The sequence below is a fragment of the Arachis ipaensis genome, chromosome B04 (assembly GCF_000816755.2).
Source record: "Arachis ipaensis cultivar K30076 chromosome B04, Araip1.1, whole genome shotgun sequence".
Lineage (NCBI taxonomy): Eukaryota > Viridiplantae > Streptophyta > Magnoliopsida > Fabales > Fabaceae > Arachis > Arachis ipaensis.
The window spans coordinates 83,721,540-83,732,717 of NC_029788.2; the positions used below are offsets into that span (position 1 = coordinate 83,721,540).

The 11,178-nt window shown below is 35.2% G+C and overlaps 1 protein-coding gene and 1 pseudogene across 1 annotated transcript; both read left to right on the forward strand.

Annotated features, from left to right (window-relative positions):
• On the forward strand, positions 481–1,996 carry LOC110271525. The gene is made up of 3 exons (XM_021122483.1): positions 481–558; positions 1,405–1,642; positions 1,964–1,996. Exons 1-3 carry the CDS (start codon positions 481–483, stop codon positions 1,969–1,971), a joined length of 324 nt encoding a protein of 107 aa, XP_020978142.1. The 3' UTR covers positions 1,972–1,996.
• Positions 2,001–8,476, forward strand: LOC107636618 (annotated as a pseudogene).

Consider the following 11,178-nt stretch of genomic DNA (forward strand, 5'->3'; position numbering starts at 1 on the left):
TTGGAGGGAACAGGGAACGTGAATTCAAATTATCATGAGAAACATTCAAAATCAAATAAAAACAAGCATTTGAAATCTTTGTAAAACGAATATCCAAAACCTAATAAAAAGACATCTAAAACGTAACGAAAAGACACATCTAAAATCTAACAAAAAAAAAGATATCAAAAATCATTTTAAAAAATTTAAAATCTAACAAATGAGACATTCAAAACTATTGGAAAAAGAACATTCAAAAACTAAGAAAAGAAATATTTAAAACTATTAAAAATAATTCAAAACCTAAAAAGAAGACACGTATAAAAACTTCTAAAACATGTAAAAAAGTCGCATCCGAAATATGAGAAAAAGAAATATCCAAAACAAGCAAAAAAATCATCCAAAACTAAAAGAAGGACTTTGAGGTGATAGAGGAAGAGGGAGCGGCATCACGACAGGACAAAAGGAGATGGAGGAAGAGGGAGCGGCTTAACAACGAGAATGGTTGGAGGAGAGGATGCGGCGTTGTTGCAAGAAGAGTTGGGAAAGGGTGGAAGGGACGGCGACGCGGCAAGAAGGGTTGAAGGGAGAGCCGCGACATCGAGGTGAGAGGAGTTAGAGAAGAATGTCGTGATGTGAGGGGGTGGAATGGGAGAGCCCGTGTATTTTGAGAGCAAACCTAGTTTTTTAAAATTTAAAATCCAAATTTTTTGAAAAATTGGCACTACCTGGCTACATTTAGAGATGGACCTATACTTTCTCAAAAAAAAATTTAAGAACATCCATTACCTTTTTTATGCCTACATTGTTGCAAATTAATTTTGTTCCCATTAATATTCTAAAATTGTATAACGTTTAAAATGGTGGAGTGACACTACAATTGCCTCGTTTTGGGGCTAACCTATTTTGATTTAGAAATATAAAAAAGGGCTAAACTAATTTCTATTGTTATTTAACAAAAGAATCATATTATTTTAAAATACTTTTATTAGGAGTTAAATTTTTTTTTTTACAAAGATTGTCTTGTCCTTCAAAAAAATGGACAGAATCAATGCAAGTTGAATGCTTACTCGACTAACTAAATATATTTTATTTAATGCAGAAAATGGAAGCAATCATTACTAGAAAACTATTTATTACAAATGGATATTTTCGACAGATTTTATTCTACAGAAATACAGAAAAATTTTGCGAGAAAATTTCTGTCGAAAACGAAAGAAAATGAATTAGCATAAGTTACAGACGAAAAAGAGAATCTGTTGATAATTCTATCAAAAAGACTAATTTTTTTGTAAAAAATAGTTACCGACGAAAAATCTGTCTGTATTTAAATGAACAAAAATATTGTGTTTTGTTAAATTATTAAAGACAGAAAATTTATCTGTAGTTTAAAATATGCTGTCAGAAAAATTGAGTTAAACTTAGCATTGCCCCCACCCTATCGAGCTCCATTTACACCATACAAATCAAACGAGCTTATTCCTCTCTCTGTCAACGAGCTACTTCTTCTCTCCACCGTTGCCACTGCCGCCGCTGCTCGCATTGCACGAGCCCCCTCCGCAGCCGCTCTTGTCGCATCTGTTCCCTTCATCGCCGTCGTCGCAGAGCTATCTCCGCCGCCGCTCTAATCCAAAGACTAATTTTGTGATTCTGTTGCTTGGAGGTTAGATTTTCAATTTCATGCAATTAATTCTTCTTTTCAATTTCATGGAATGGTTTGATATAATTCAGCAAGATATATGCTGTTCATAATCTCTGACTTGTTTGTAATTCCTCTTTTCAATTTCATGGAATGGTGTGATATATGCTATAGTTGTCTAACGCAGAAATTTAATTCAGTTAATACTAGTTTGGATTCATCAATTTCAGCTTTCTGCTATCTCTTGTTCAGCAGTTAGTTCCTTCGGCATTTTGTTCCTTTCGTTGTTCTTGTTCTACAATTTAATAATGGTGATTGATGATTCTGTTATGTTAATTTTTGCAGGAGCTTAATATAGCAAGGGATAGGGTAAGCATTTGCAATGACTTCATCACTGTACTCTTAATTTCAGAAATGTAAATTATTTTGTTAATTTCGATTTGATGCATTTTGTTTCAGATAAAAATATTGCAACATGAGATTTCATGCAAATCTGCTTTAATAAAAGCAAATGCCCTAAAAGCTAGTAGTAACAAAGATGGGGACACAACAACTTTACAGCTATCATAATGCATAGAAAGAGATCATTGTCATATTCCCCTCTGCAATGATACAAACCAATCTGTCTTCATGTATCTCTTGTTCTAATCTTTGTTTTCCTTCTGCCACATTAATGGATTGATGCCAATTTACAATTGAAAATTTGACCATATTTCTTGTAGTCTTGTAGACCTCTTCTTTTAGTTTTAATTGAATGAAATTACCATAGCTAAAGAATAATCTAATTCAGGGGAACTCCTTTGTCAACAACAATATGGATCATGTTATTGAATAAAAAACAACAATATAAATTTTGTGATTTTTAGCCTAGTAAGTGCATGCATTTGAGTTCTCTTTTATTAGCTTATTCCTTTTGGTGTTGGTATGCAATTACAATTTTTTCCCTTTCTTTTCTGCAGGTCTATTAATCAGATACATAGTAATCCTGTAATATTAAAGTTCATGCCTTCAGTTGCCATTATCGTTTTTGTAACATGTCAGATAAGGAAATTGCTTTTCCAGGTTACACTGTAGTTATTCTATTCTTCATATTTATATTAACTGATTCAGGGCTATTAGTATGCAAGTCTAATTTGCTTACTTTATTTTGCAGAGGAGTGATAACAGTTGGAAGAAAAGTAAAACACATTATATAGTAGCTTCTTACCTTCGGCCATTACTTTTATGGACTGGAGCAATACTCTTTTGCAGGTTTCGTTGTTATAGCATATTAAAATTTATCAGAAGATGAATAATTTATATCTTTCTATATGCATCAATTTTCTGCATAGTGAATATTTATTTAATTTCAGAGCATTACAACTAGTAATTCTACCTACAGAAACTAGCCAGGTTATAAAGGAACGACTTCTGCATTTTGTAAGATCATTGTCAACTGTTCTGACCTTTGCCTATTGTTTATCAAGGTATGCCGATTCCCTTGATTTTGTCATGATCTATTAATACTGCTGAACAATTTGATCACTATTCACTTAATAATGCACCTAATCACTTCCAGTAGAAATAACTTGTGCTTAACTGCATATGCCCATTGGGGTTTTCTCTATTGGACTATTAAACTGTATGTTTTCCAAGATATCAGTGCTGTCAGCTTGAGTTCCTCAATGTGATTTTTTTTTCAAAATAATTTTTTACTATGTTTTGCTTTGATAAAACTAATCATGCAATATGCAGTGTGATTCAGCAAACGCAGAAATTCTTATCTGAGAGCACTGATCCAAGTGAGACGAGAAATGTATTTATTCTTTGTGTTCTGTGAAGGATACTACCATGTTAGTCTTGTTTGAAGTTTGAAAATGGAAAAACTACAATCTAGTTTCCAATTTTTACCTGTCAACTTCATAAATTTAATATACTTATTGTTGAAGCTTGGTTTCCCGTAGTTGGGGAATACGTTTTCCCTGCTATACCATGTTCTATTATATTTAGAATTCAGCATCCTTGCTCTCTCTCAGTTTGTTTTACACATTGATAGCAATTCACAATTCTAGTATGTCTTTTTTATGTTAATTGGTTTGGTTAAAAGAATTCATTCTGGCTGTGTACATGTATTTAAATGATATGATAATGAAAACTAGGCTGCTTGCAACTTAAATTTGTTGATGTTGATTGTTAAAAACTAAAAAGCCAGATTGTGGTGATTTGTTGGTTACTAGTAACATATTAATTGTGGCTCAATTTCTAATGTATATAATAAATTTCTTATTTTTACCAGATGGGATTCCAATTTGCAGGAAAAGCTATCTATTCGGCCGTATGGACCTTTTCACCGTTCATTGAATTGCTAGGCTTCTCTACATAGAGATGGGTTACTGCTGGAGGTCTTGGAATAGTTTTGTTGACTCTTGCTGGTTGTGAGGGGGGAACTGTTGTGCTTCTGATCTTTTGATTCCATTATATTTTGGCGCACATTCACATAAAATGTTGTGTATTTTAGATATTTACAAATTTCCTTTCAAGTGCGATGATCCATGGAACTCGTCCTTTTGTGATTAATGAGTGGATTCAAACAAAGATTGAAGGATATGAAGTTTCTGGTACCGTTAAGGTGGGTTAAATTACACATTTTTAAGTATTGACTGTGGTATATATATATATATATATAAGGAAATTACAAAATATTGTATACTGTTTGTGTTTTGGGATATCTTTGAGGCTCTTTTGGCCACTAGTGTTTTCTCTTTATGTAGTATTTTGGCTGGTGGTCACCTACTATTGTAAGAGGTGAAGATGGTGAAGCTGTGCACATTCCAAACCACAAATTCACAGTGAATGTCGTGTGAAACCTCACTCAGAAAACACATTGGCGAATCAAAACCCATTTAGCCATTAGTCATTTGGATGTAAAGAAGATTAATGTGAGCAGTAGTTATGTAGTTTCTATCCAACTGGCTTTAGTTTGCTACATAGGATTTTGTGATGTCTCCCTATGCTAAATGGATTAGTTCTTCTGCAGAAAATTGTTGCCGATATGCGACAAGTACTAGCAAAAAATCCTCAAGTTGAGCAGCAGAGGTTGCACAGGAGGGTGTTTCTTGACAATATAAATCCTGAAAATCAGGCCCTTTTGGTTTGTATAAAGTGCTTAAATTATATTGCAAATTGGTGGTTCTGTTTTCTAATGAATTGCTAATTATAGTCATGATACCATAAGCATAAACAAAATTATTGTAAAAAATTATTTTTAGCAATTTTTGGTGTATTATTCTGACTTTGGTTTTCTTCATATAGAAGATTAGTTTGAGATTACACTTTAAACATTTTATGATTAGATGCCTAGGATATTTATTTTCAATGATATAATACATCTCTTTTTCCATGATTTTCATATATTGGTGTCATGTTTCGTCAAGACCTCACATTTTGAAGAATATTTATATGTTAAGGTAATAACATGCCTTGTTTATCTACAATGTGATGTCTAATTTTTGTGATATTGCTCTAGGATTTAATTGATTTTCTATTTACAAAACAACAACAAAGCCTTGTCCCACTAAGTGGGGTTGGCTACATGAATCAAACGATGCCATTGTGCTCTGTCATGTATCATGTCTACAGAGAGACCGTTTACATATAGATCTCGTTTGACCACCTCATGGATGGTCTTCTTAGGTCTTCGTCTGCCTTTCACCCCTTGTCCATCTTCCATCTCATCCACCTTCTTGACTGGATGTTCTATCGGTCTTTTTCTCACATGTCCAAACCACCTGAGATGCGATTCAACCCTCTTTTCCACAATGGGTGCTACTCCAACTCTCTCCCTTATATCTTCGTTCCTTATTTTATCCAATCGCGTATGACCACTCATCCATCTCAACATCTTCATCTCTGCCACACTCAGCTTATGTTCGTGCTCCCCTTTAGCTGCCCAACACTCCGTACCATAAAGCATAGTCGGTCTTATAGCGGTGCGATAGAATTTACCTTTAAGTTTTAAAGGCATTTGTTGTCGCATATAAAACCAGATGCACTCCACCATTTTGACTAACCTGCTTAGATCCTATGATTTACATCCTGTTCAATCTCTCCATTATCCTGTATGATGCACCCAAGATACTTAAAACTTTTAACTTTTCGTAGGATGTTTTCTCCAATCTTCACCTCTATATTAGGGTTTTCCCTTCTCAGACTGAACTTACATTCCATATATTTCGTCTTGCTACGGCTTATGCGCAGACCATACACTTCTAGAGATTCTCTCCATAACTCCAACTTCTTATTTAGGTCTTCCATTGACTCTCCCATAAGGACGATATCATCAGCAAAAAGCATGCACCATGGCACATGCTCTTGGATGTGCTCAGTGAGTACTTCCAAGACTAATGTGAAAAGGTATGGACTTAAGGATGATCCCTGGTGTAATCCTATACCAATAGGAAATTCCTCTGTCATACCACCTTGAGTCTTCACACTAGTTGTGACCCCATCATAAATGTCTTTAGTTGCACGAATATATGCAATCTTTACTCTCCTCTTTCCTAAAACCTTCCATAAGACCTCCCTTACCCTTTTTCCAAATCAATAAACACCATATGTAGATCCCTTTTATTACTACGATACCTCTACATCATCCTTCTTAATAGGTATATCGCTTCAGTGGTATATCTGCCTGGCATAAATCCAAATTGATTCTCTGTTACTTGTGTCTCTATTCTCAATCTCTGTTCTGTCACCCTTTCCCATAACTTCATGGTATGACTCATAAGCTTGATTCCTCTATAGTTTCTGCAACTTTGTATATCCCTCTTATTCTTGTAGATAGGTACCAAGGTACTCTTTCTCTACTCATCAGGCATCTTCTTTGACCTTAAAATATCATTAAAAAGCTTGGTTAACTAATTGATGCCTTTTTCTCCAAGACCCTTCCAAACCTCAATCAGGATATTATCAGGTCCTACTGCCCTGCCATTTTTCATCTGCTTTAGAGCCTCTTTTACCTCGAAGTCTCGAAACCTTTGATAGTAGTCAAATTTTTTATCTTCTTCCCTTGTGCATAACCGACCAAGGCTTGGAAGAGTCTTCTGTCCCTCATTAAATAACTCGTAGAAGTAGCTCTCCCACCTTTCATTAATCTTCTCCTCTTGAGCCAACATCTCTCCATCCTTATCCTTTATGCACTTAACCTGATCCAAATCTCTCGTTCTTCTTTCACGGATTTTTGTGATTCTATATATACCTTTTTCTCCTTCTTTTGTGCCCAAAGACTGGTAGAGACCCTCATATGCTCTTGTTCTTGCTTCACTTATAGCCACTTTTGTCTCTTTCTTAGCCGCCTTACATTTTTCCCAGTTATTTGCGTTGCGGCATAAAGACCACTCTTTAAAGCACTTCCTTTTTATCTTTATCTTTTCTTGTACACTCGCATTCCACCACCAGGACTCCATGTCTCTTGGTCCTATTCCTTTAGATTCACCAAAGCTTTCTTTTGTTGTTCTTCTAATAACTTCTGCTATCTTCCTCCACATCTCTTCCGCGCTTCCATTCCCATCCCCCTTTGCCTCTTCTTCTACCCGTCTTAGGAAGCTTCTTTGTTCTTTACCTTTCATCCGCCACTACCTCGTCCTTGGGTTCTTCGTATGATGTCTTTTCCTCAACTTTTGCTCAACGCGAAAATCTATGACGAGCACCCTATGTTGTGTTGTCAAACTCTCTCCCGGGATAATTTTACAATTAATGCAAAATTTCCGGTAGACTCTCCTCAACAAGAAGAAGTCGATTTGAGAGCTTATCATGCCACTCTTATAGGTTATAACATGTTCGTCTCTCTTTTTAAAACATGTATTTGCGATGAGAAGATCAAAGGTTGAGGAAAAGTCCAAAATAGTTTTACCCTTGGCATTGATCACCCCAAAACCATGGCCTCGTGAATATTCCCATATCTAATCACTTCTTTCTCGACATGGCTATTTAAATCTCCTCCTAAGAAAATCTTCTCTTCCAAAGGTATGTCTTAAACCAATCTCTCTAGATCCTCCCAAAACCATATCCTGTGTTGTTCGTCCGAACCCACTTGCGGTGCATAGGTGCTAATCACATGGAAAACACCTCCCTCCACCACAAGTTTGATAGAGATGATCCGATCTTCCACCCTCTTGACATCCACTACGTCCTTCTTCCAGTGCTTATCCACAATTATTCCAACCCCATTCCTATTCTTCACCTTTCCTGTATACCACATTTTGAAACCAGAAGTATTCAACTTCCTAGCCTTCGCACCAACCCATTTTGTTTCTTGTAGGCACATAATGTTAATTTTCCTCCTTGTCATGGTGTCCACCACCTCCATGGACTTTCCTATTAGAGTGCCTATGTTCCATGTCCCAAATCTCAACCTTCTGTCGCTCCGACCTTTACCTTTTACTTTGTGAACTAGCTTATTTACCTTTGTCCGTTCATGAAAACGCGAGAACCCTTACTCATTTAACACTACATCCGGGCACCGATGCAGCGGCTCTTGCTCATTTGACACCGTACTCGAGTCATACAGCGCGTTACTTCCGGGCAACAACCTAGCTTTAGCGCAATAATGTCTTTGATTCATGTCATGGAGATTCGACTATATTTTTATGTTGGTTGTTGAAGACCTAACACAACCCTCCTCCTTTATCTGGGCTTGGGACCGGCTATGTACCGCAAGTATTACATAGGCGGAGTTTAAACTGATTTTTTATTTACCAGGAGAAAAAATGTTGATCTTCCAACTTTTAATTCTGTGATTAGGAAGCTATACTGTTGGATCTTCTTAGAGTTATTGGTCATTGGTTTTGCTTACTATTGAATGGTAGACAAATGAAATGACACAAGAGTAGTCTATTGAATTATGCCATCTTTTTTCTCCACAACTTACACCTTGAGTGCGAGATTTCTTTTGTAAGTTGTTAAGCACAGTGAAATCCTTTTATTTTATATATTTTTGAATGATATTTTGCTTGGAGATTTCAAAGTCCAACATCTGTTTGTTTCTGCTGAATTTTCCTCCTCTTTTAAAGATATCATTATTTTCTTCAAATTGTGTTTTTACATGTCAGAATCTCCCCCATGATGTCTACAAGCTTCTAGTAGTGCCCTCGCCAATATGTGGTGTTCTTGTAATTGGAGCTAACACTATTCATTATCATAGTCAGATAAGTGTATTGCTTTAACATGATCATGCAATTGCTTCTCAATTTCTGTCAATTAGAAATATATGTTAACTGAATTTTCAATCCTCCATTTTAAACAATATTTGCAATAATATAATTATATAGGTTATTTTTGCAGTCTGCTTCATGTGCATTGGCCTTGAATAGCTATGCTGTTTCACTCGATAGTAGGTGGAGATTTTTTTCCTTTGTCTTTTAATTGCCGTTAAAGGTTTATGGCTATCTATCTATCATATTTTCAGCACTGAGAGGTTTAAATTATATTTCAGTCAGGAGATGTCAAGATCAACTTTCAATGTGGAGAGTTGATGCTGCCAATACAACTTGGTTATCCATTAATATTTTAGATTATCCTATCTTTAAGTGTTAAGTGTAATTTATGACATCAGTTAATGAAGGAGATCCATGTAAAATTGGGATGGTCATCTTATTTTTTTTGGGTATCTTTTAATTGAGACAGTGAGATATTGGCCAATGATGTTGAAAAATAACATCCAATTTTATAGATATCATGTAATGAATATTATGTTTATCTATGTGATTTTTGGCTTTCTTTTTTTTAATTTACAGTGTGTTTGATAGAGTAAATTTAGAAAACAAACCTAAAGTATTCATTTTGTAATGGAAAAATCTAAAAAAAATTCTATTTTACCTTACTGACGGATTTACAGATGGATTTTCTGGCTGTATTCAGAGTTTGGAATGGTTTTCCAAGGCTCCAATTACCGACGAAAAATCTGTCAAAAAATCTGATGCTAGTTACCGATGAAAAATTCGTCAAAAAATCTGTCTCTAATCACCGACGGAAAATCTGTCGGAAAGTTTGACATTTCAGGGAAACGGAGTGGAGAATTTATCGAGGAAAAATCTATCGGTAACTAGTAAAAATTTGTTGGTAAATTACCGACGGAAACAAATCTGTCGGTAAATAATTTCCGACGAGACTTTTACATAGGGACAAAATCCGTCGGTAATTTTGTCGGCAACCAAAAATTCGTTTGTAATAAAGACCAAATATGTCTGTATTAAGCAATTTTCTAGTTGTGAATATTATATAAGAAAATTTTGGTTCATAGCACAAAAAATTTGGTGTCAAATAAAATTTTTTTTAATGGATTATATACCTAAAATATTGTCCCCAACCAACAAAATACGTATAGCACATAAATTTTGGTGTACAACAGAAAAATCTTGGTTTATATCATAGAAATTTTGGTGTACAGTACAAAAATTTTTAGAAGACTACATATACAAAGCATTGACTCACCTAACTAACAAAATATATTTCTAATAAAAATTTATGCACTACTTGCAAAAAATTTAATTCTGTGTTATGTACAAATATTTATATGTTATGTGCAAAACATTATATACTATATTGATAAATTTGTGCCGTGTAAAAATTTTTGTGCTGGTTAAAAAATGCATGTACATATAATATCACCGTATTTTGAAGCACTAATCTATGGCTTTCTTTTTTATTTAAACAAAAACGTGTTACTGCTTTCATTTTTGCAGGCACTACATAAAAAACGAATTTGAACTTTCTATTTTGTTTTCGCAGACTTCAAATTCACAAATGAATTTGAGCAAGAGAAAAAATATTTTATAAAAATACTTTTATTTGAAGAACATGTGAAAAATAGAATTGAAATTAATGCATTCAAAAATATTGAGAATTTTGAATTTATAGAAAAAATGAGAAAAAAACCGGTGAAGGGACTAGTTTGGTGCACGACATTCAATTTCAGGGACTAAAATGAGTCACTTAATGCAAAGTGGGGGACTAATTTGGTGCATATACAAAGATGACATAATGGATGACAGGTGGACGAATACTGTTGCGACATGTGGCACAAACAGACACGTGGCCAAATAACATTGTGACACGTGGCACAACCATCCACGTCAGGATGCCATGTGTCACTGGTCACCACATCATCAAACTATTACACGTGACCAAATCATGAAGTGACATGTGTCACTTACAGTCCACGTCATCATGCCATGTCATCACGTCGTTAATGGAAAATAGGTCAGGGACTAATATGGTGCATTTTTTTCAATCTCAGGGACGTAATTGCTGCAATTGGAATTTCAAGGACAATTTTAGTGCACAATTCCAATCTCAAAGACCATTTTGGGGTTTAACTCGTTGGATTGGGCCTAAAATGAGCTAGAAATCGCCCCCAACGAGTTGCTTAAAGTAGACCCACGCTGCTCCATCGGCGCGCACGCGTACAGTGCACATGTGCATCCCTAGACGTCAGGCAACTATGGCAAATTTATATCATTTTGAAGCCCCGGATGTTAGCTTTCCAACACAACTAGAACTGCCTCATTTAGACCTCTGTAGCT